This window comes from Actinia tenebrosa, unplaced genomic scaffold (genome assembly GCF_029948245.1).
Source record: "Actinia tenebrosa isolate PJP-AT-01 unplaced genomic scaffold, QUT_ActTen_1.0 PGA_scaffold10__47_contigs__length_13832649, whole genome shotgun sequence".
NCBI lineage: Eukaryota > Metazoa > Cnidaria > Anthozoa > Actiniaria > Actiniidae > Actinia > Actinia tenebrosa.
In genome coordinates, this window is record NW_028292570.1 from 12,766,868 (window position 1) to 12,792,552 (window position 25,685).

The 25,685-nt window shown below is 40.1% G+C and overlaps 3 protein-coding genes and 1 long non-coding RNA gene across 4 annotated transcripts in view; 2 read left to right on the forward strand and 2 right to left on the reverse strand.

Moving 5' to 3' along the window:
• The window catches only part of LOC116306912 (apoptotic protease-activating factor 1), a 37,125-nt gene extending 17,257 nt beyond the window's left edge, over nucleotides 1–19,868 (reverse strand). The window contains exons 1-13 of the mRNA XM_089027020.1: nucleotides 19,451–19,868; nucleotides 17,946–18,269; nucleotides 16,754–17,640; nucleotides 16,104–16,293; nucleotides 15,537–15,721; nucleotides 14,931–15,115; nucleotides 14,098–14,230; nucleotides 13,658–13,783; nucleotides 12,826–12,951; nucleotides 12,312–12,437; nucleotides 11,273–11,395; nucleotides 10,964–11,086; nucleotides 10,296–10,421 (exon numbers count right to left, since the gene is read on the reverse strand). Of these exons, the coding sequence (XP_088883146.1) occupies nucleotides 10,296–10,421; nucleotides 10,964–11,086; nucleotides 11,273–11,395; nucleotides 12,312–12,437; nucleotides 12,826–12,951; nucleotides 13,658–13,783; nucleotides 14,098–14,230; nucleotides 14,931–15,115; nucleotides 15,537–15,721; nucleotides 16,104–16,293; nucleotides 16,754–17,640; nucleotides 17,946–18,269; nucleotides 19,451–19,775 (2,979 nt within the window). The 5' untranslated portion in view covers nucleotides 19,776–19,868. The remainder of the gene's footprint in view (nucleotides 1–10,295; nucleotides 10,422–10,963; nucleotides 11,087–11,272; nucleotides 11,396–12,311; nucleotides 12,438–12,825; nucleotides 12,952–13,657; nucleotides 13,784–14,097; nucleotides 14,231–14,930; nucleotides 15,116–15,536; nucleotides 15,722–16,103; nucleotides 16,294–16,753; nucleotides 17,641–17,945; nucleotides 18,270–19,450) is intronic.
• On the forward strand, nucleotides 7,498–13,039 carry LOC116306915 (uncharacterized). Its single transcript, XM_089027021.1, has 4 exons — nucleotides 7,498–9,327; nucleotides 10,316–10,511; nucleotides 12,272–12,454; nucleotides 12,834–13,039. Exon 1 carries the CDS (start codon nucleotides 7,718–7,720, stop codon nucleotides 9,176–9,178), a length of 1,461 nt encoding a protein of 486 aa, XP_088883147.1. The 5' UTR covers nucleotides 7,498–7,717; the 3' UTR covers nucleotides 9,179–9,327; nucleotides 10,316–10,511; nucleotides 12,272–12,454; nucleotides 12,834–13,039.
• Nucleotides 19,869–20,739: 871 nt separating the features above from the next.
• On the reverse strand, nucleotides 20,740–22,350 carry LOC116306914 (ARL14 effector protein-like). The gene has a single exon (XM_031717049.2). It carries the CDS (start codon nucleotides 22,281–22,283, stop codon nucleotides 21,732–21,734), a length of 552 nt encoding a protein of 183 aa, XP_031572909.2. The 5' UTR covers nucleotides 22,284–22,350; the 3' UTR covers nucleotides 20,740–21,731.
• Nucleotides 22,351–22,986: 636 nt separating this feature from the next.
• LOC116306923 (uncharacterized) lies at nucleotides 22,987–24,359 on the forward strand. The gene is made up of 2 exons (XR_016119107.1): nucleotides 22,987–23,232; nucleotides 23,355–24,359. It is a non-coding gene; the product is annotated as an uncharacterized LOC116306923 (long non-coding RNA).
• Nucleotides 24,360–25,685: the final 1,326 nt, after the last annotated feature.

The window sequence follows — 25,685 nt, forward strand, 5'->3', positions numbered from 1 at the left end:
CTCCTTGCAGCAGATCGCGCCAGTGTGTTTGTTTAATTATCATTATATCTATGAAATATTCTTTGGTGCATTCGTAAAGTATCTTGTGACTTGAAAGCCTTAACGCACCAAGGACAAGGTATGCGTATTCCAAGGGCATATTCATTGATTTCCCTGCAAAGCACATCGTAATCGTTGCTTACCATGGTTAAATATCCATTATCCTGGTATCTATCCATCATATCTTTCTGCTTATCTGACAACACACCATTGCCTTTGGGCGTTTTCAGTTCCAGACAGAGTCCATTGTATTCCTTATGAGCATTTAAGATTAAAAGGTCAGGTTGACCTGCTTGATAACCTTTCTGCCAGCAAGTGATGCGCTTGTGACTGGAATCCTGTAATTCTCCTAGACCTGGAGCAATTAGCATTTGAGGGTGAAATCTACGTATGTAATCTACAAGCTTTTTATGCAAATCGAACTCATTTTCTATCTTGAATACCAACTTATTAGGGCTATCGAAGCGCTTCTCCAGCTCATACTTACCCGTCTTCCTTAGCGCAGGAAGTACTTCCCCCAGGACCCAATCTTAGAACTCCTCTGCCTTTTTCATCTTTGAAGAGAATATTAACTGATACAAGCCTGATTCGGTTACGTACAGGGAATTGGGCTGTGAATACAGGGGGAGGCGATTCACCTCCACTCTTAAATCGCTGAGTTTGACCTTGTAGTTATCCCTAACATGCACCTTAATTGCATCTTTAGGCCTTTCATAACCCAATGCAGCAGCTACTTCCTTTGCTTTGAAGTATAGTTTATCGCCTTGCGTTATGCATTGCAGTTTAGTTTCGTTATTTTCGAATACACGGAGCATTATATATATATCTTTTTTTCTTAATATGCGACGCTCTTTAGCTGATTCATTTCTACACTCAGTTGCGCGTCTGAGACTACGAAGATATATGCGTTGATCTTAGTAGTGTCGCTGGCGTCTTTGGTGCGCTTGATCTCCAACGTAATGCCGTCCTGGGTATTTACCAGGCGTAAACCCTGTCCATGTAGGTCTTCGTCGTTCGTCGTGCGCATGTCGATCCACAGCGCATACTTATCCTTAAAGAATTCCTTTGGGCCAATTTGATCACCAAACTTACGCGCGACTTCCCGGTACATGTCCTCGGGCTTTATCCCTTGTGAGTAAACCTTATTAGGCACTCCGTTAATGCTAACACCTACGTTGGTAATGTTAGGATTAAAGAACGCCTCGGAGTCACGCAATCCTGCCGTGTATGTCTTTGCGAACAGCAACATTATCCCTGTAAGGCTGCGCCTGGGAAGGTTAATGCTTTGGTTGATGACCTCTTCGACGTTATTTGTAAAGCTGAACGTCTTGTACATCACGACGTGATCGTAAAGGAAAGCCTTCCCAGAACTGTATTCCATATCGGCGCTACGAGCCAGCTCTTCGCTGTATACCGTCTCGTACTGCAGCTCCAAGTTCTTGATGAAATAAGGATCCACGGCTGATGAACTTACATCTTTTCCTTGCAGGATGTTCGTAGTGTCTGCTAGGGTCACTTCGAACTGCAGCTCGCTTAGCTGCCTTGGGTAGTATGCACCGTGGTTCGTGATAATTTCGAAATCTAATGGAACGACATATTTAGTACCATAAGCCGTCTTTATTTCGTCTTCTCCTGAGGCGCCAGAGGTTGCGCTCCTTACCTTGCGTATGGCGGCACTGGCGATTCCCTGCTCTATCCTTTGCGCGCGGTCAAATGCGGTCAACCATAAGTCTTTGTACGTGGTATACAAATCATACCTGTTTAAGTCCAAGAGGGATTCCCCGGCGAACTTTACACGCATTTTGGAAACGAGGTTTCTACCCGCATTATTGACGACGTAACGCGCGTCTGCGGTATCTGGCTGTATTGCTAGGTCAAACCTTAGCGCCAGGGTGCCAGGAACTAAGACTAGGTTATCCGTTAGGCGGGGCACGCCTACGTACAGGGTTTCCCCTGGCTTAGCGCTGCTGGGGGTAAAGGTGACACGGTGAAAGGTGCGTTCTGCTTTCAGTCCGCCAACCTGCTTAGGTAATACATTGGGGTTTAACTTTGAGCTTATCATATATAATGGAAGTAGAAGGAACGGATTTTGATCCCCTTACCGAAGAAGGTCAAGTAGACATTAACGACGAAGAATACGACGCATGGACTAAAGGCGCGGAAACCGACCCCCTAATCTACGACATGGCTCTAGAAAACACGTACGGCAGTAGATGGAAAAGCTTCAAGGCCGCCTTGAATCGCATGTGGCAATCAAAAAACCACGGCAGCCCCGTCCCTGAGTACTTGGAGCTTCAAAACATAGAGCAGCCTGAGGCAGCCGCGCGGGAAACTGTAGAGTGGGCAACGCAAGAGCTAACGCAGCGCTATTCCCACTTCGAGGCCGACGACGTAAGGCTCACAGAACGCGGAAACAAAGTCCTCATAAGCGTTCAAGACATGAGATATCCCGACAAAAACCGTTGGACCAAACCACAAGTCCTCTTTGACGAAAATGGCTCGGTCAAGGTTAACGTGGCAAGATTAAGAGGCTTTCAACTAGCTACCAGAAGTGTGTTAGAAAGGTTGGGAGCCCTGAATGAAAGGGTCGCACTAGAAAAACACGCCGAGGAACTACAAGAAACGTTGAAAGAAAAGGAAGCAAAGTACGAAAGACAAATACGGCAGCTAACCGATGCTCAAAAGAAAGAAATCAAGGGCAAGAACGAAGTCATACTGCAATTCAAGCGAGAAGCTGAAACGGCTTTAGACGAAAGAGACCGAGCCAGACACGCCTTCAATCTTACTCTAAAAGACCTGGATATGAGCAAGGAAGAAGCTAAAAACTTGCATATCACCATAACCGGCTCTTTGGAGGAACGGCGGCAGTTGGTTGCCGAAATCAACACTAAAGAGGAGCAAATCCGGCAAAGAGATCAGGCCATCGAAGACCTGGAGGGGCAAATAGAGCGGCAGCAGGAAATAATCAACGACCAGACTCGTCCCGAAGAGGAAAGGGAGGCAGCTCAAAGGGAATCAGAAACCCTTCAGGTACACCTTGCGGAATTACAGGCGCAAAAGGAAAACCTGGAAAAGGAGCTGGGGCTTACCACCAAGGAAAAGGTAAAAAGAGCCCTTTTGAAGTATGGCGTTCCGCTGGCGTTTGCGGTCGCTATTTCAAGCGTAGTAGGAGTTATCCTATCCGCGCTTAAGGCTACAGGCGCGGGCGTAAAGAAATTAGGCAATGGGCTGACGGACTTGGGAAAAAAGATGGCAGCCGGCTTGCCTGGGCTGCTGGGTTCGGTTGTTTCCTTGGCACTTAGGGCTGGCGGAGAACTGTTGAAGTTCGTGGGGAATAACATTTGGGTCTTGGTTGTCGCTATTGGGGTGGTACTCCTGAAGAAGCTAGGTCGATGAAGGGACCTTGGATTTCCTGTCCTTAGAATTGCTGCGCTCTTTCCGCGTCCTTGATTGAGGATGATGAAAGATAGTATTTGCGCCGCCCTGATAATTTGGGGCTAGCGGCAGCACGCTCATAGTGGAAATGGGTTTATGACTCCAAACCGCATCGATAATATTGCTACCCACGCCAATGCTGTTTATCCTTGCGCCGCCCGGCGTCGACCCATCGTTGCTACCGTCATCAGGAAATATTTGTAACTTAGCATATTTACAATTAATTACCATATGAAACGTGACCGGCGTCAGATCTTCTCCGCTAAATTTGTTTGGCTCCATCGAAAAGTGGGTCGCTCTTCTGCTGTTCGGGGAAGTTCGATAGGGGGGCAAAGGCTCGTCATTCTCATCGACAAGCCTAAACCCCACATTCGCGCTCATTCCCGTGTTAATGCTAATGGTGCAAATGACTAACGCAGGACCTCCAACTTCAACCCACATTCCCATATCAAACCACTCATGCCTTGCGTACTCCTTTACGTCTAAGTAGTGAACGTAATGCGTTTCACTTAAATGCGGATTCATATAATTTAAGAATCACAGATTCTCACAGGCTTAACACTGTAAGAGTGCTGATGGTCGCGTGATTATAAGGTCGATCTCTTTGATCTTCTATGCTATTTATGCACGCCGACGCCGTGTCATCTACGCGTATTTGCAACTTTACCTTCCCATGGCAATCAGCAACCATGTGAAAAGTCCAAACCGAGAGATTTTCGGTGCTGTTGTCGGGCGGCTCTACCGAGAAATGTGTAGGCTCTCTGTTGTTTGTCTTCGCGCGCATGGGCTGTAATACTCCATTGTCGTCGCAGAAACGAAATCCTACGTTTGCATCACTCGCCGTACCAATGCAAATACTGCATATTATCAACTTCTTTCCTGAGTAGTTCAAATTCACGGACATGCCCGTGACATCAACCCAAGATGCTTGGGTGTATTTTTTCTCGCCTGTGTAAGTCGTATAAACGCAATCTACTCCAGTTACGTAGGGGTTGTTCATCGCCATATATAATAGCTCAGACCAATGCTTGCAGCTGCTAGACCGGCTTTTAATAAGTTATGGTCATATTCCTCAGGTATCGCAGGTAGGACCTTCTTTGATGGTTTCTTAACTGTGGGTAGCTTCGTTTCGTGTGACTTTTTTGGCTTCTCTACGAAGTGAGGAATGTTCCTAAGAGTGTCAGAGTTCACGTCGTTCACCCCAAACTTCATATCCTTAGTAGCTCGCTGCAGTTTGTTGTTGTATCCTACTACAGAACCAGTATTTATAGATAAATTACTAGGCATTAACCAACAACCCGGGGCTACTGCGTAGTCCAGTCGGGCCTTAGAATTTTGTATAGCTAGTTGGTAACGCTGTACGCCCTTGCTAATGTCGCCCTCCAAAATCGAACTTTCGAATAGAATCAAAGCTTCGGCTCGCGTCTCTTCTGCGGCGCCGGTATCCCCCACTATACTCGATCGGGTGTTTACCTGAGCTCCAAGGATGGAATACACGTAAGCTTCTATGCTGCGGTTGAAACGGGCAAGGCCGGCTTTGGTTAGTCCTTTACCTTCTGGGGGTATGAAATTAAAGTATTGCTTCGTTTGCTCGTCGTTGGTAATCTTAATAATCAGTGGATTGGCCCCTGCATACTTACCGCCCTCATCTTTGAACAGAGGTCCGTCTCTGACTTCCTTAGTGGTTTTGGTATTTGGTTCAAAGAAGGTGCTACTGTCGTGAGTTTCTTTGTGATATCCCGTGTCCCATCGCAACTGCAGCGCATGAACTTCCTTATCACTTAGCACATGCCCACCAATCCCCCAATAAGCCCAAATATGTCCCAAACCATTGTTAGCACCGGTAGTGCATCTAAAATCCTTCCCTACAACACCGAACTCCTTACAAAGCCTGTTATAGGCTGGAACGTCGTATTTGTTATCTCTAGGATAAAACGCAGCATCTCCCGGCAATGCAGTAACGCCCATCTCATGTAGTATTCTCCTAACCGTGAAGTGAAAATGAAACATAAATATTGAATTCTTCATCAAGTTTGCGCTTACCCCACAGCCGCTAGTGGCACACCAAACCGCAAAGTTCAGCTGCTGCGGCCAATAACGCATGTTAGGACCACTTAACCATTCATGAGATTCCTTAGCGGTGGTATGATTAATGGGCACGTTTTTGAAGATATCTCGCACCTTTAACGGAAAGGAATGCTTGTTAGAGATCCGCATGTTCAGCGTTAGGTCCAAGCTTGGGTGTTTATCAAATGAAACTGCGGGTATCGGATAAGTACTGGTACCCAGCAATAATTCCTTTGACCAACCTTGCACGGGCTTATGTTCAACATATGTTGGCTTAGGCTTATGTTCAACATAACCAGAATTCTTCAGTTGATCGTCTATCTGATTAACCAGCGTAGGTTTCAAATCCTCATTACTGTACATTCTGGAGCCGTTATAGTAAATACCATCGGGTCTTCTTTCGAACTTACTAGCATCCGCATGTGGAAACATCTTCCTGAAGGCCCTCCAGTTCCAGTAATCCCGGTTGTCGTGATGTGGCTGCTCCTGTATATCATTCCCAAAAGCGTCGTACATTAGTATATATAATGGATGTCATACCATCAGCACCTCCACTCTATCCTGATTTACCTACAAAACCCAATGAATTGAATGCCGAGAACTTCCGCTTGAATAAGGCAAATCTAATCCTCGCTTACTTAGAGGGTCAAACGAAGCACTATGAGGAGGTCAGGAAAAGGTATGCTAGAGCCCGAAGCATATTACATAAAATCGCGATAACTTCCGGCTCCATGTCCGTGGCGTTAACAGGCTCTGGCGTTGCTACTTCGCTTACTGGACCGGGAATAATTGTTGGAGTTCCTTTGGCTAGCGTCGGCGCCGTCTGCGGCATCGTTTCCGCTGTTACAACAGGCATTATGAAACAGTTGTCAAGCAAGATATCCAAGCATGACACGACAATAGCTCTGTCAAGGGCTAAAGTAAATACTATCACTGACCTTGTCTCAAAGGCTTTGCGTGATAGAAAGATAGACGACGTAGAATTCTCGCTTATTCTGGCCGAAGAGGAAAAGTACGAGAAATTAAAGTCGGATATAAGGAATAAAAAAACAATCGTAAGAGATCTTTCCGAGGAATCTCGCAAAAAGATCTATCAAGAAGCGAAAGAAGAGCTTCAAAGAAAGCTTGCTCAGTAAACATCTGCTTTGAAAAGAACGTGACGGGATTCTATTTACATATTGAACGACAGTCTAGAAAATATGCGTAATCAAGTAGTTTCACATCTTTTTATTTCGTCAAGTCCTATTATTACATGTTATGTTCTCACAAATACTCCTTATTGCTAAGGGTTCAAGCCTTTATCGAGTCATAATATCAGCCATCATGAGACCTTCTAGACCTTGTAAGTCTTGCTCGCATTTCTTGACTACTACCTCCAGCATCCTTGCCTTCGCCATCCAACGTTCTATCTTGGACTTTGCGTCCCTAAGTTGCTTACAGGCCTTGTCTCTTTCATCCGACTTCTTTACCCACATCCTCCTAACATCTTGCTTTGGAATGGTGTCTTTCATCTTAAGATTCATCAAGAAATCATCTAGGCTTTCCCTTTTTCTTGCTGGTGGTACTTGAACTCCGGAGCCTTGTGAAATAACGGTTAAATCATATTCGTCAAAATCGAGTAGTTCTTCATCGGGCTGATTCATTAGTATGTCAATCGGTTCGAACTTCTCATATTTATATCTGAAGCTATCATTGACGTCAGCACATTCCTGAGCGCCGTAACAACGAAGCCTCCAAAAAGTAAATTTCAAATCTACTTTCAAACTCGCTGGTTGTTAAGGCGAAGGGGTATGATTGGAATGTTGTCTATTGTCTTACACGTGAACAACTCATTATTCTTTCTCGGTACGCCACTTCCGCCACGTGAAAGTTAAAACCCCGCCTCGCAGCTGTCATATTATTACGTCAGTCGCCTTGGAATCCATCCTAACAGGGGGTCTTACCCCTAACAGGGGATCTTACCCCTGACAATCAAAAATTAGTTAAAGACACTGTTAACTCTTTCATTTCTGATGGCTCTTTACCCTCCACTGCTAAAAACCTTTTTGTTATTACTCCTCGTACTTCTCACGTCTATTTTCTTCCTAAGATTCACAAAGCTAACAACCCTGGTCGTCCTATTGTTTCTGCTTGTAGTTGTCCCACCGAACTCATCTCTAGCTATCTAGATTCTCTCATGTTGCCTATTGTTCAGTCTTTACCTACTTATATTAAGGATACTAATCACGCTCTTAGTATTTTTAATGATTTTCGCTTTCCTGATAACTCTTCTAAGCTTTTGTTTACTATGGATGTCAAATCTTTGTATACTGTTATTCCTAATGATGAGGGCCTTCGTGCTCTTCAGCATTTTTTCGATCTTCGTCCTGTCCTCGAGCCCAGCACTCCCACTTTGTTACGCTTAGCTGAACTTGTTCTTACTCTTAATTGTTTTTCTTTCGGTGATCGGTATTATCGGCAGGTAAACGGTGTTGCTATGGGTACTAAGATGGGCCCTAGTTATGCCAATTTGTTTGTTGGTTATATCGAAAACCTTGTTTTTCAACAATATAATGGACCTAAACCTGAGTTTTTTGGACGGTATATTGATGATTGTATTGGCGCTACTTCTTGTTCGCGTAATGACTTAGATTCTTTCATCTCTTTTGTTAACTCTTTTCACCCTGCCTTAGACTTTACGTGGGAGGTTAGTGAAACATCAGTCACTTTCCTTGACATCTTGCTTAGTGTTAATGACGACCGTCTTAGCACTAGTGTCCATTACAAACCTACTGACTCTCATTCTTATTTACTCTACTCGTCTTCTCATCCTAAGCACACTCTTAACGCTATTCCGTTCTCGCAATTTCTTCGTCTTCGTCGTTTGTGTAGTGATGATCTTGATTTTTCTGTTAAATGTTCTGAGATGCGTTCCTTCTTCCTTAAGCGTAATTATCCTGCTCATGTTATTGATCGCGCCATTCGTAAAGTTTCTACTATTGATCGTACCACCGCTCTCACTCCTCACACTCGTCCCTCTAATGACCGCATTCCTTTCACTCTTACGTATCATCCTATTAACATTTCCATTAAACCCATTGTTAACCGCAACTTTTCTCTGCTTGACTCTGATACTCGCACTTCTGCTATTTTCAACAACCGCCCTCTCTTTTCCTATAAACGTGATCGTAATCTCCGTTCTTTCTTGGTCAAGGGAGTTCTTCCCTCTAACAAAGAACCTGGTACTTTTCGCTGTTCTCGTAAACGTTGTTATACTTGTCCTCACATAGCCTCTCACACTTCTGTTGTCGGTCCTAAATCTACCATTAAAATCACTGACCATTTTGTTTGTACCACTTCTAATGTTGTATATTGTATTAAATGTACCCGCTGTAATCTTTTGTATGTGGGCGAGACTGGCCGCCGTCTTGGTGATCGCATTTGCAATCATCTTTATGATATTCGCAATAACGATCCCACCAAACCAGTTTCCCGCCATTTTAATCTAGCTAACCATTCTCTTTCTGACTTCATTGTTTTCGGTCTTTCTTTGCTTAACGGCAACAATGATTGTCGCAAGACCAAAGAAATGCGGCTTATTCACCTATTGGGCACTCTTAGTCCCAACGGGATTAATGAACGCTTTATTTTCAACTAACCTTTTCTTTTGTCTTTTGATTGTTTGTTTTTGTTTCCTTGCCTACCTTGCTCTCATTGGTTTCTTTTGTCTTATTCTATCATATATACACTCCTTTCTACCACTTCTTTCTCTTTTACTCCGACGAAGGACTAGCGTCCGAAACGTCAGTAAGTTTTTTCATCTTTTCACGGTGTATAATTTACCTTTTCATCATTACTAACAGGGGGTGGTTGGAGTCAATTTTGTAAAATATTTCGTAGATTACGTCAGGGTAATAAGGGATATCCTTATCCAGCCGACAAAACATCCACTCGGCTCTGCTCATATCAGAAACCTCAGGAATAGAGTTACCGGTAATTTCAGACAAAAGATAGGGAATAGCTTTGTAATATTTCCCTAGCTTTAATTTTTTCAGCGTTTTCCGTAGGCTTTGTGGCGTTGGCTCTTCTAAGTGGTTTATAATTCTTTCCATTACTTCGTCGTCTAAATATACCGGCCGATGACCTTGAATGTGACTCATCCAGTCTCTGAAGTATTTTATTCTTTTGTATGGGGTCTTCTTACGGCCTCCATTAGCGTAATACTGCTCTCTGGTGGCATTTGGTACGGCATTACGAATATTCTTACCACACTCGTAACACTGTGCTGACGTGTCGTCTTCTATTTGCATTTTCTTACCACAACAAATATACTTATTTGGCTTAGTAGGTACAAACTTGGGTTTCAAGCACTTTACACAGAAATCATAAGCAAACTCTTTACAATCTTCGCACTCCATATATAGACTAACATATTTTACATAAACACGGGATGCGGGTAATCGCGGTACGAATCGAGGGGGGTACTTTAGACGGGTAATCCTCCGGTGGTCGTTGCGCTGGAACCCCCATCCCCTATACTACTTGATGGTGATGATGATGGTGATGATGATGATGGTGATGATGATAATGATGGTGATGATGGTGGTGATAATGATGATGGTGATGATGGTGGTGATAATGATGATGGTGATGATGGTGGTGATGGTGGTGATGATGATAATGATGATGGTGATGAAGGTGATGGTGATGATGATAGTGATAATGATTATGATAATGATGTCATTTATCTCACAAAGTTTTGAAAAATAACTCACTTTGATTGTCTCATCATCAGAACCAGTGACCAGCTTGGTTGCATCCGATGAAAAACCAACAGAATGTACCCACCCAGTGTGTCCCCGATAAACACCAAGACTGCCGTACGAAATAGTATTCCACAGCTGCAACAACAATGACGAAAACATAAAACAACTTACAATGGACAATTACTCACATATCAACTCAGATCTCGGGGCCTAGATACATCACATGTGAGTAAAGTTTGTTGGTTCTCTTCCTTGATTCCAGGGTTTTTTTATCCCAGTTCTGAAGTTTCCCTCCCTCAGCAAAACCTAAAATGCTGAATTCCAATGCAATCTGTGCCATACCCTGACTTAGATCAGCCCAGAGGTTGTTTCAGGGTTCAATCTGTGAGTTAGCCATACCCTGACTTAGATCAGCCCAGAGGTTGTTTCAGGGTTCAATCTGTGAGTTAGCCATACCCTGACTTAGATCAGCCCAGAGGTTGTTTCAGAGTTCTATCTGTGAGTTAGCCATGCCCTGACTTAGATCAGCACAGAGATTGTTTCAGGATTGGATCTGTGAGTTAGCCATGCCCTGACTTAGATCAGCCCAGAGGTTGTTTGATCTGTGAGTTATTTTCTGGCTTAGATAAGCATTAACCCCTAGTTACAAACCCCAAACACTTTACCATGTCAATCACCTGTACAGTAGTGTCAGAAAATCCCATAGCAACAACAGTCTCGTCAGGAGAAAAGGCCAATGACAAGCAGTTTGATGAAGCATTGAAATTTTTGGTTTCCTGTCCAGTGCTGCAATCTAAGACCTGAAAAAATGAAAAAATGTATAAATGAATAAATGAATGAATGGATGGGAAGGATATGAGATAAATAGACAGATGGACAGACAGATGATTGGATGGGATCGAATGAATGGATAGATAAAACATTACAAAAATCAGAAGCTATTTGGAATTGCATTCTGACATGATTCTTATATTAAAAAAGCTTACTTTAACACAGTTGTTTGAAACAGCTACAACACTTTTGTCCTCACTCATGAAGGAACAGAACGACACAGAATTGACATGGTTTTCAAGTGAAATAAGAAGTGCACCATTCTTGGAGTTAAAAACCTAAAAATATTCGATAATAGCAAATTGGTGACACTATTAATATTAGGCTGCATTTTTGTGCTTTCAAAGTTACATAATTAATAACAATAATAATAATAATAATAATAATACAGCTTCTCATTAATCCCATATAGGTAACTGTCCAATTATTTTCTTAATTGGACAGGTCTTGTTGATGTGGGATTAATTAGCTAGGCACCTATATAATTAATAGGTAATGAGACTCGAAAAATTCCTCTGACTGCCAAATTGAACTCGGCCTACGGCCTCATCCAATTTTGGAAGTCCTCGGAATTTTCCTCGTCCAATCATTTCTTAATTGGACAGCATGGAGTCCTATTACATATACTAATCGATAATAATAATAATAAGTAGTAAAAATAGTGATTAATAAGATTATCGTAATGATAATATAATTATTAATACAATAGCTAATCTTTAATAATAAGAATATGTAATAGGACTCCATGCTGTCCAATTAAGAAATAATTGGACGAGGAAAATTCCGAGGACTGACAAAATTGGATGAGGCCATAGGCCGAGTCCAATTTGGCAGTCAGAGGAATTTTTCGAGTCTAATTATTTCTTGATTGGGGAGCATGAAATCCCATTACCTATTAATTATATAGCTGCCTAATTAATCCCATATCAGCAAGACCTGTCCAATTAAGAAAATAATTGGACAGTTACCTATATGGGATTAATGACAAGCTGTATAATTATTAATATAATAGCTAATCTTTAATAATCGATGATTAATGATTAATTATAAACACTAATATTAATGATTGATAATCCATATTATACATCTCTAGTTATTATATAGTCTTTCAAGCTCTCTATTTTTATTGATATTTACTGGTTTGTTTTATATAGAAGGGTTTCGGCAGTGTCTTATCAAATAAGCGATTTTTACCTTAACACTGGTATCATCGGAGCAGGAAGCAACTTTACTTCCATCAGAAGAGTAGCAACACCATCTGACTATGTCCGTGTGTCCAGTGAATGTCAGTCTCTCAGTGCCACTTTTACTGTCCCATATCTATATGAATCAGATAAGTGAGTGTCATGTAAGCTTAACACTGTCAAATGCACTATCATCATCATCATCACCATCATCACCACCATCACCATCACCACCATCATCATCATAATCATCATCACCATCATCGCCATCATCACCATCACCAAGGACATCACTATCATCATCGTCAGCATCATCATGTAACATCATCATCAGTCATACCACCATCATCTTCAGTCATTGTCCACCACTGAGTCATTTCCATTACTGATGAACACCACCAACATCCTTTCGCTTCATCATCATCATCATGTATCATCATCATCAGCCATACCACCATCATCTTCAGTCATTGTCATTACCATTACTGATGAACACCACCAAAACCCTTTCACTTCATTCTTACCTTGACAGTTTTGTCAGCTGAACAAGAAACGACATTTCCATCACAAGGAGAGAAAGCACAGCAGAACACATCTTGCCGATGACCAGTGAAACAAAGCAATTCTTCTCCATTCAAACTGTCCCAAATCTGTAAAAAACAATGATGACAATGCTTATGAAATAGAGCTTTAAAGATCCAACATCTTCTCAATAAAAAAAATTCAAGAAACATTCAACCAGGACTGCTTTTTTTTTCATTTTGGCAAAGGAAGTAATTTCATTCAACTGAAGACAGACTAACAACTGTATTCAAGATATTTATATATCATGAAAAAAGTAAAAAAAAGGTACAAAGTCAAAGCTAAAATGTTAGTATATGTAATAGGACTCCATGCTGTCCAATCAAGAAATAATTGGGCGAGGAAAATTCCGAGGACTTCCAAAATTGGATGAGGTCCTAGGCCGAGTCCAATTTGGCAATCTAATTTTTCAAGTCTAATTATTTCTTGATTGGGGAGCATGAAATCCCATTACCTATTAATTATATAGATGCCTAATTAATCCTATATCAACAAGACCTGTCCAATTAAGAAAATAATTGGACAGTTACCTATATGGGATGAGAAATACTTTTATAATGTGAGAGTCATTGCCCTTTGTCCAAGCCAGGGGCTCATGTATAGAGCAATAGACGACATGCACTAACAGGTCACGTGACCCCATCACATGTTTTTAATTCAAGGAGTTTTTAAGGATTTCAAGGAGTAGCACAAACCCTGTCTTTTGAAGGTGCACAAGGTATGAAAAGATGCAGTAACTAAAAGGAATCACACTGTGAGTGAGTGTTTTCTTACCCGTACAGTTTGATCGGCTGAACAAGTGATGATACGTGTATTATCGTGAGAGAAACTACAGCAGTTAACGACATCACGATGGTTATTCATGGACAGTAACTCTCTTCCTGACTGACTCTCCCAAACCTGGAAGGTAATAATGGTGATGGATAACAAGCTACAACAATGACAAAAGCCCCCACTGCAGAGCAACAACAGTAGCAGTGGCAACAACAGCAGAAACAACAGCAGCAGCAACAACCATAACAGTAGCAGTGTCAACAACAGCAACAGCAAAAACAGCAAGAACAGCAACAAAACAACAACAACAACAACAATAGCAGCAGCAACAACAGCAACAGCAGCAGCAGCAACAGCAACAGCAATAACAAAAAGAAAATTAAGACAGAAATTTCCATTTTTCCTCTTCTTCCTCTTCTCCATTTTCCATTTTTCCTCACCTTGACTTTATTATCTGTGCCACAGGACACAACCTTCTGCGCATCTTTAGAGAACTGGCACTTATAGACAGCACCGTTGTGAACCTTGGCAGTTATCATTAAACTGGAATCCAAAGGATCTTCCTGCTTGTTACTGGTGAAAGAAAAAACAAAAGAATATCATTAGCTAGAGAATATAGGGTGGTAATAATTTGTGAGTTAGCCGTGCCCTGACTTATATCAGTCCAGAGGTTGTTTCATGGTTCTATCTGTGAGTTAGCTGTGCCTTGACTTAGATCACCCCAGAGGTTGTTTCAGGGTTCAATCTGTGAGTTAGCCATGCCCTGACTTAGATCAGCCCAGAGATTGTTTCAGGGTTCAATCTGTTAGTTAACCATGCCCTGACTTAGATCACCTCAGAGGTTGTTTCAGGGTTCAATCTGTGAGTTAGCCTCGCCCTGACTTAGATCAGCCCAGAGGTTGTTTCAGGGTTCAATCTGTGAGTTAGCCATGTCCTGACTTAGATCAGTCCAGAGGTTGTTTCATGGTTCTATCTGTGAGTTAGCTGTGCCTTGACTTAGATCACCCCAGAGGTTGTTTCAGGGTTCAATCTGTGAGTTAGACATGCCCTGACTTAGATCAGCCCAGAGATTGTTTCAGGGTTCAATCTGTTAGTTAACCATACCCTGACTTAGATCACCCCAGCGTTAGTTGCAGGATTCAATCTGTGAGTTAGCCATACCCTGACTTAGATCAGCCCAGAGGTTGTTTCAGGGTTCAATCTGTGAGTTAGTAGGAGTCTGGGGAATTCAATACCAAACTGGGAAAAATGTAATGGTCTAATGAACACTCACCACCAGTCCAGATAAAGTTTATTGCTTCTAGATAGTTTCCTTGCTTGTTCTTTGGCCTGCACATATACTTGTGATGTTTCTGGTTCTTGTAGACCCAACTGAATGATATCTGGCAAAGTCTTCTCTACAAACAAGTGCGCATTGGTGCTAACGAAATGATAGAATCCTTCAAGAATGTCTGAGTCCTGGAAGATAAAACGAAAAAGATATTGTTAATGATTATTATCATGGTGATGATGACGATGATGATAATGGTGATAATGACTGATGATGTTGATGATGATGGTGATGATGATGATAATAATTATGGTGATGATTATGGTGGTGATTATGATGATGATGGTGATGATGATGGTACTGATGATGGTGATGATGATGGTGGTGATGATGGTGATGATGATGATGGTGGTGATGATGGCAATGATGGTGGTGATGATGATGGTACTGATGATGGTGATGATGATGGTGGTGATGATGATGGTGATGATGGTAGTGATAATGACGATGGTGTTGGTACTGATGATAATGATGATCATAATGATAATGATGGTGGTGATAATGATAATGATGCTGATGCTGATGTTGATGATGTAAGCGTAACTCTACCTTATATTTCTTTACGCTGAGATAATCATTTAGTAGATTAGCTGGTCCAGTAACATTTAGTTTTGCAACAACCCAGGACAGATCAACAAGAAGGTGGTAAGCCTCCTCCTTCATTCCTGCTTTTTCCATGTGTGGAACAAGGTTCCAGTGAATGTAACCATCATCTTCCATCTCATCAAATTTGTCTGAAGACAGGAAAGATGAGAATACATTATCATCATCACTACACATCATCATCATCATCATCACCAACACCACCAGTCGTTGTATCCACCATCATCACCTTTATCACCATCACCACCATCATTAGCATCACCATCACCATCACCATTATCATCACCATCATCACCATCATCACCATCATCATCACCATTATCATCATCATTCTCATAACTAATGTTCATACAATCTAAATTTAGTATTTATGCATTAATTATCATCAATACTGTTGCAAAATAACAAAAAAATAGCAAGATTTACTGATCACCATGAAATGACTGATAGTACAAGTATAGCTACTAGTTCATTACCATACTGATAGTACAAGTATAGCTACTAGTTTATTACCATATAGTAGTCGATATCCCTCCACTAACTTCTTGTGTAGGTTTTCTGGATTCGTATTCTGTTCTCTAAGGAACGTCAGCTGTAAATTATGTATGCTGTACCACGTTTCCGTCATGTCACCAGACTGGACACTTTTCCTGGCCAACGATTTGTTTACTAATTCGTCCATTATGTCTTCTACTTCTTCGAACTTTGGCATGAATTAAAAAAGTATTTCAGTCAGAAGAGTTTCATGTCTGGCTACCCCAGCTTACCCCCCAAAGGATTTTAAAGTGCAAATGAACCCTTTTACAATACATTCAGTACTGATTCTGCATAAAGTAAATAGTTGATTGGTAAAATATTTCTTGATTTGAGTGATGCGTTTCTAAGTTATGAAGGTTTATACCAATCAACTATTTACTTTATGCAGAACCAGTACTGAATGTATTGTCAAAGGGTTCATTTGCACTTTAAGCATCTCCCTCACCCCTACTAGCCACAGGGCATCCTATATTGGAGTAGTATTACAGTAGGGAGGGACCGGAAATACTCTACTCACACATGATGTAAAGTCCATGGATCAAACCTTAGATTGGCACACAGGAAGGAAAGCCAGATGGCATAGTGGTGAGAATGCAAGTCAGGCTCAATTGTGAATACTAACTCACCTCTTCATCCCAAAGAATACAAAGAACTTGTGCCGGAACTTTTGCATCATCCTCAAACATTGCCAAATCCATATAACGCTCTCGTAATTCCGTTTTTAGATTGTTAATACTAATGGATAAAGCTTCACTGAGCGTGGGGTATTGATAGGAAAAGCTAGTTTTAAGTTTATTATATTTTTTCTTTCTTAGTTGGCCAAGATAGTACCTCCATCTCTCTGAATGTTCCTTCAATAAAGCACCGATCATAGAAATAGCTAATGGAGAACCATGCGTCAAAGAAACAATCTCATTTGCTTCTCTTGGCAACTCATTCATGCGTAACCCAGTCCAGTGAGACAACATTTCAAGCGACTCTTTGTTAGTGAATCCTTCGCTAACTTTAACTTTGCTTTTCAAGCCATTAATAACGTTAGATATCGAGGCATCACGAGTGGTTACAAGAACACGTACACGGATGTCGAAGTAGCGTAAGTCACATTCACTCCATAAGTCATCTAGGATGAGTAAAGACCGAGGGTGTTGGTGTGCAAAGAGAATTCTTAGCCGATCTTTAGCTTCTTCTAAGTTTCTCGGAGGTGCTCGGGCGTGGTCAGAATCAAGTCGGGTACAAAGATTTTGCATTTTCATCAGAAGTTTTGGCTGATCAATTTGACCAATCCGGATCCAGAACACACCCCCAGGGAAGCATTCGTTTAAAATCTGTGGGCTTCTTAATGCATCAGCGGCCAACACTGTCTTACCACACCCTGCCATACCATGCAATATAACCCATCCATCGCGATCCTTTAAAGATCGTAATGCAGTACGAACACGGTGAACTTCACGTGCTCTGTTGGTGAAGACATCTGGTCTTTGCGGTACATCCCCTTCTAACAAAACATTTTCCACTGAAAAATGAATCATTCATTAACTTTTATTAATAGGGAGATTGCATTGCAGTTAAGACAGTTTAGCTTCAGTTTTGGTCTAAATAAAATGGTTTGACACTGGTGGGCCTACCTCTGGAGCCTCCCCCTCCCCCTCCCCCCACCTTTGCCCCCTGACTTGCCTTACTAGCTTCAATTTACAGGACACCATTCAATTAAATAATGTGCAATAGAAGCAACCCAGATGTTTGGTTTTATCTCAACACAGCCCTCAACAGAACTTTTACTTAATATAAATGATATTTTCTTTGTTATAATAGGTTTACCTTGTTCTTGTATTTCTCTAGCATCTGAAACTTTTCTTGGTAACAAACTTTCTCCCTCCAAAAGTTCAGCAAGATGTGGATAAGGTTCTTCTAAAGAGTCTTTAAAGTGGTAAAATGCTGCATCGCTCTTAGAAAGAAGAATATCTAGAAGTTTCTCTGCCCTTCTCTTGGAAGTTCTGGCTGCTTTTATCAGTTCAACGTCTTCAGTATCAAAGACCAATTTACTTTGCAGAGAATTCAAAACATCGTGAACTAGAAGGTCTTCTACGATCTCTACTCTGTTGGTCGTTAGCATGTCATGATGAAGGCTGCTCATTCTCATAACTAAAGCAATATATAAAACAAATGAAATGTTGTATCAGAATATATACATTATATGTTGGTACAAATATAAAATACACACTAATACTAAAGAGATAACTAGCTAAAAACTAGTGTGAGCTGCGTCTGTGTTTCTAATGAAACAGTAATGATAAAAGGTAAATTATACACCGTGAAAAGATGAAAAAACTACTGATTTATCATATTCGTGTTTAAATGTTAACAAATACCAACAGTAAAGTAAAGAATGCAAGATCCCAGAATAGTAATCAGCTTTTCAAATTGCTTCTCAATACCATGCACTGAATTTGTTGCCACAATCAACAAAGTAAGTTTTTGTGGATGTCAATCAAAGTCTTGGACCGTGAGATTCTGTAGTCACATGCCCTCGAAAACTTCGCACTTTCCGTCAATGTCATAGTTCAACACTTGATTGACACCCATCAAAATTTGTTATAATGAAAAATTGCACAATTGTGCAAAAAGGAGGCAGCATGGTCGAGTGGTCATAACATTGGTCTCGCAATCCCGTGGTGCAGGGTTTGAGTCCCGCTGTGGCCACTAGCTGAGACTGTATTTGTCCTGATTAGTTCAAATCCAGTTTCTTGACCATATGCTTGTAAATAGCCAACTGGTTTACCTCCTTGCCAGTTGGGATTTCCTAACAGTATTATGTTTATATTTATCTATTTCAGTTTCTAATTTGTCTCCCCAATTAGCTCTGAAGAGCTGAATACATTGAGACGTTAATAAAGTGGATTTTATTTTATTTTTTACAATTCCACATGTAACAACAAAATTAAAATATTAACAACGCAAATTACAGGATGTGTTTAAGCTCATATATATGTATATATTATACTGTTTGTATCACAAAAACATTCATTAGTATTTTTATAAACAAAATTTCATTCAGAATTGTAATAGTACAATAGATATAACGAACGCATAACAAAATGTCAATAAACCTTAAAAGCCATCAACACAAAAACATTGGTTATCTCATTAACACCTAAAGACCTGTAAGTGCATGAACCTAGTTAAATTAAAATTTTAGCGATTCGAAGCACTTATGAATTAGATTTCATAGTTAGATAGAATTTTTTATGTTATAAGCATTTATAGTTTTATAGATAGGTAAATCCAGTTGCATTAGAACAAGTTTTCACGTTAAAATTACTCACGTTGTCCAGGGGAATCTACAAAATCCAAAACACATCCACCAAGCTCCTCTTCTGAAACTCCATCTTTCAAGAGCTCAGCCAAATGTGGATATTTTTCCCCTAGTACCTTGAAAAACACAGCAAATGCTTCGTATCCCTTAGTTGGTAGGATATCAAGGAGTTTTTCTGCCCGTCTTTTAGAGGTGAATTGGCTCCTTATGACTTCTTTGTCATCTGAGTCCAAAACATGTTTGCTTTCCAGGCAAACAAGTACATCATCTACTAAGAGATCTGTGGCGATTTCATCGCGAAATTTGATAAGAAGGTATCTATGATTCTCTAGCATTTTTCAGGTGCGTTATTTAAGAGTATTCATCGCAGAATCAAACAGATTTTTTTGGTGTAAAAAATAGCTCACTGTAAAAAGATATGCCTTCCTTTTGACTTCCGCTGTAATGGGAAACTCCCATCCGCATGCGCATTAGACAATCCGCTGTATCTTTAGTTCCTGGCATGACGTCATATCCTGTACCTTTGCGTCCAAACAAACGTCATGTCTTGTTTTAAGCTTTTTACTTCAAATCCCATCCTCATTTAATAAGCTCAAATGACTCCAGGTTTTTTTTTCAATTAAAAAATTGTACCTTTTTTTGACATGAAAATAATATAGAGATTGGGGTTGCTGTGTTTTAGGGAAATAGCCTGCTCCCCGGAGAGCCCTCGTTAACAGGCTATAGGGAAATAAAGGTTGAATAACTGATGGTGAAATCATGCATTCTGATTGGCTGTTAGAGCAGGCAGTATTGGCTCTCTCTGATCTTGGTCCAGTATCCTGGCTGCTTTTGCCATCACTCACACCCATGAGATAACAGATTGTTAAACAAGAAAACAAATTGCAAAGCAAATAAAAAGTAATGGGGAATATAGTTTACTACCATCCTAAAGTCAGTCCGGATAGAGAAAGACTGTGCCCCTCAGCCTTACAGCCTCAGTCTGTAAATGTAACTCCTATGCAAGCAAAATGAGAAGCAGCAGCAAAAAAGTACATGGAAAAGGAAGTGGGGTAGAAAAGAGACTTTTAACACCTTGGAAAATGGTTTGGACGTTTTTGAGCCATTGCATAATGCCCTTACTTCACTGGTACCATTCCAAAAATTCAAGCTTTAAACAACAAGTTACAAATCTTTTTACAAAAACAAAAAAACATTTGAACAAAGAAAAAAACGATTTTATAAAATTTTGCTTCTTAATTGAAATATACCTTACATATTACATCGGTTGTTAACACTCCCCATAATAACGTGAGAAAATTAAAATAAAAAACTACTGTTTATTGGACTCTGTCACAAATACTTAACATTTTTACCTGGTTGAACAAATTGTTTAAATTATAAGATATCTTTTTTAAAAAGTACAATACATATTGTAAAAAATTAGTTACGTCAGCTGAATTAACATTAATTTAACATTCATCGCACAAAAATACAAGCCTTGGATATAAAATAAAAAGCAATAAGTATAGCAAATTGCACAATCTCGAGTACAATTCAGAATTTATGTGTACAAGTTTTGAACATTTTCAATTTGACAACTTTCAAAACATCATGAGTATCTATAAATTCTGAATTGTACTATACAAGAAGGTCTGTGAGTTACATGTTGCCTTGCCCTGACTTACATCAGCTCAGAGGTTGTTTCAGGGTTCGATCTGTGAATTAGTCATACCCTGACTTTGATCAGCCCAGAGGTTGTTTTAGGGTTCAATCTGTGAGTTAGACATACCCTGACTTAGATCAGCCCAGAGGTTGTTTCAGGGTTCAATCTGTGAGTTAGCCATGCCCTGACTTAGATTAGCCCAGAGGTTGTTTCAGGGTTCAATCTGTGAGTTAGCCATGCCCTGACTTAGATCAGCCCAGAGGTTGTTTCAGGGTTCAATCTGTGAGTTAGCCATGCCCTGACTTAGATCATCCCAGAGGTTGTTTCAGGGTTCGATCTGAGTTAGCTATGCCCTGACTTAGATCAGCCCAGAGGTTGTTTCAGTGTTCAATCTGTGCGTTAGCCATGCCCTGACGTAGATCAAACCAGAGGTTGTTTCAATGTTCGATCTGCGAGTTAGCCGTGTTCCGAGGCAATCTAGTCTCAGGAACAAAGACAACCCAATCAGTTTTACAAGGTCATGTCCATAAAAAAAACTTTGGGTTTTTCTGTTTTTACTATATTAAATATAATAATCTAATTATTTAAAGCTCGATAAATATTTTAGGATACGTGAGCTATTTTGAGTTCAAACAGCCTGAACCTTTTACGTTACAAAAGGATTTTCTATCTGTACTAAAGGTTCATACGTCCACCTTCTACTGCAACGACATTCAACGCCACATTTCTCAGACCCACACGAATCGCATGGAAAATGGCATCCAGGACAGTTAAGATCTTGACAATCACACACATCTTTATTATCCGATAAACGAATACCAGATCGATCGTGATAATTTCGTCTTTTGGGAGGGTTTCTTGGTCGCCTGCCATTCAAATTTACCTGATTCAAGTCATCGTTAAGGTGTTTATCTGTTGTTCTCACAAACTGTCTTACTTTCCTTTGTTCCCGTCTGCTTTTATCAGGATCAAAACTAGCCAACTGTGGTCCAGGGTTTCTGAATTGAAGTATTTTAAGAAGTTTTTCCGTCTTGTCTCCTTCAGCTGATCCTATAGATGTCCTTCTTGCAGTACAACCACTTGCTTGAATTGATAAATAATTTGAGCTCTCCTCGGCCATTTTACCATCGATATTTTCATCTTTATACTCATTAGGACAAGTGCTCGAGTCTTTTTCTTCTTTTGATTCTTGATCCATTGTAATATTAAGGAATTATTTAAGTTTTCCTAAGCTTCAAAAGGATACAACGTGATTGAGCCGCCATATTGAATAAAGACCAATGTGCTTTGCGCTCCTCATTACATTCAAAATCGTCTTTTTTTCTCATTTTTTTTCTCATTCAAATGACAATCTTTCTCTTAATTTCCTTTCCAATCCCTGCGTCACCTCTAAAATCCTATTTAATTTTTATAAAAATGAAATTAAAAAATTGTGGAAAAAATTTGGGAATTTTTTTTTCATCAACGCTTTCGATTTCCCATCCCAACCCAAGTACACCCCTCTCCCCCAGAAAAAAAATGCAAAAATGCAGTCCCATTATTTTCACTCATTCAATTCCTCATTTTTTAATGATTTAACCTTTAGATACTACAGAACATTTCATTAAGTTAAGGAAAATTTATGAAATTCAACTAAAAAATTAAAAGAAAAAAATCATCCCATTTTTCTTTTCACTCTATTTTTCCTCCATTTTCCCCAATAACTAGTTTTATTTATTTATATCTTCTTTAAAACAAAATTATTTTCTAGTTTTCTCAGGGTTCCAATTCTCGTGACAGTCACACGATCTAAAACAATTCCCAGACGCATACTGTAAAATGATATCGAATTGTAACAAAATCACTCGCTAAAACAATAGAGTTTTTTATTTGGCCGTCGCATTACAAAGCAGGTCATTTCCGGTTAGAATACAGGTTACCTGGGTTGCAAGGAAGGATTCGTTAACAATTTATGACATCTTTTTGCAGTATTTTATCATCGTTTACGCGACATTCAAATACGTAGTTATCAAACGAAAACGTAACACTGAAAATTTTACCTACGAATATAATCCTTCGTGTCTCTGGTTACAAGGAACGAAGAAAACTTTCCGAAATTAAATTTCCATCGCGGGAAAAAAATATTTATTGAAAACACAATGAAAGAGGTAAGTAATACTTAGCATCTTAAGAGCTTTTCTTCACACAACTGCTCATTTATAGCTTCAAGGACTCTAAGTTAGCTTCTAGTATTGATATTTCTTTATTGAGTCGTGTTCTTTTTGGTTAGAAAATGGAATCTGAAGAGGAGAAAAACGCTAATGAAAACGAAGCGAAGATAGAAGAGCCTCAAGGTAATCTCTTATGGCGAATTTCTGGTGGCGTTTATAATAAAGCTGCCACTGTTGCTGGTGGAGTTGGATGGATTGCGGGATCTGCTATATCGACGACTTGTTCAGCAGTTTCTACAGTCGGAGGATATGCTATTACACCGTTTCGAAAAGAACCGAAACACAAATCGGATTGATGGAGCTGGTTACTCATGAAGTTCGTCATAAATGAACCTTCGTACTTTGAACTCATTCGATTTCTCCTAAAAGAAACCTTTTCACTGTCTGTGAGTAAACAATGCAAAGTCTTCCATTGATAATTTCCCTACAAAAATTGCAAAAAAAATATATAAAAAATACAATTAATAACGACTCTAAAAAATAGTATTTAAAAAACATTATAGCGTTTTACAGTTACAATATTCCAATTGCCACGTAGAATATGAAACTTCAAGAAAAATATATTTAGTTTTTCGCAATATTTCTCATTAAAACTAAACTGCTATTACGATATTGTATAAAATTATAGCTAACACAGAGTTAATATTTAGAGATTTCAAGCTCATATAATTTATGGCTATAAAAGATTCGAATTTTTTGATGTTGTTTCCCTCCGATGAGATTTTTTTTAGAGGTAATTAGAGAATCGAGTGCATTTTTGGGACAACAACACTGCTTTGTTAGCTAACCTTGCTAAAAAGATTCTCAAACCTCAAGATTTATTAAGTAGTTTTTCTTTTGAGATATTATTTCTGCTAGAAAATAGAAATAATATTGTTTGTTGTGTTTAAATTAACTGATTTCAACTTCGGGGTTTATACAGGGGGAAACGTGCAAATACAGATGATAATTTTTCGACAACAAAATTGAAATTGTAATAAAAAAAATTGATACAATTAAAAAAAAAATTTCGACTTCAATTCTGCCTTTGTTTCTGGAATAAAAATAAAAATAATTCCATTTAACATGTTTAATTTTTCTTGTTTTTGAGTTATACCTTATGACTAGTTATGACTTGGGTCCATCCTACATTTCTGATATGATTTCTCGTTATACTCCAACAAGACGCCTACGTTCTTCTTCTGCTTTTCTTCTTGAACACAAAAAGTACCAACTGAAATCTTATGGTTACCGTTCTTTCTCCGTATCTGCACCTGAACTCTGGAATGCTCTTCCATCTTCAATTAGGAACTCTGAGAGCTTGTCATCATTCAAGACTTCTTTGAAAACAGCAGCAGTAAGGGGGACTCGCGAATCGCCGGCATTGCCAAAAATCACAAATCGAAAAACACCAGGGGGGGGTGGGGTTTTTGGAGCAGTGACGAGGCCCTACAGGGGGTCTTGCGCGATCGGGTGGCAGCGCGAAGAGTCCCTTACTGCTGCTCTGTTGGGTACTGCAAACGGAGGTTAAGATATTCCTTAGATATAGATGGACGCCATCAAGAGCATACGAAACAAAACTGTGCGTAAGCTAAGAACTCAGGTGTTGGATCGCCTGGACGCCGACTTTGCCTTCACAACATTTATGGAGGGAGATACAGATGAGACGATGAACGAAGAAAGAGCAGAAAGAATTATCGACATGATGCCCGAAGGTAACTACCGTTTGGAGTTGACGTTTATAAAGTATTTAGACGGCGAGTGGATAATCGAAAAGGGCCGTAATCCTATTCGGGCGTCAGGTAAGCAAAACCTGTTTGTCTTAAGTGAAAATACGCGCCCGGGAGCGTTAGTAGGTATTGACATGATGTTTTACGAGGTCGCTTACCCAGTTACTGTGGTCATTTACGGTGCGTACGAGATTAAGAAGCCCGACGTTAAGAAGCTCAAACCAATGCGACATCCAGGTAACTGTGTTGCGAAGTTAGTAAGAGAGTTCTTTGAAGACTCCACCCGTGGTAGTAAGTTAACTTTAAAGAGAAGAGAAGCCATCAGGAAATGGGAAAAAGACACACATAAGGCCGGAGCCACCATAGACAACATCAAGAAGTTAGAGACTGCCTTAGAACGCCGCATACACGTAAAAGATATCACTGACGGGTTCATTTACCCAGGTACGCACAAATACGGAGGTAGAGGTGCCCCCATAATCATTTACCAACACAATGGACACGCTTGGCGAGAACTTAGGTTCCCCAAAAAGAAGGAAACTAAGGTCTATAAAGCTTCTCCGTTGGTAGAATTAGTCCACGAAAACTCCGTTTGGTTGATGGATTCGGAAGGAAGTCAGTTTATGACGCAGGATGGTACTCTTTACCGCCCCGAAATTGAACACCAACGCATTCAAAGTG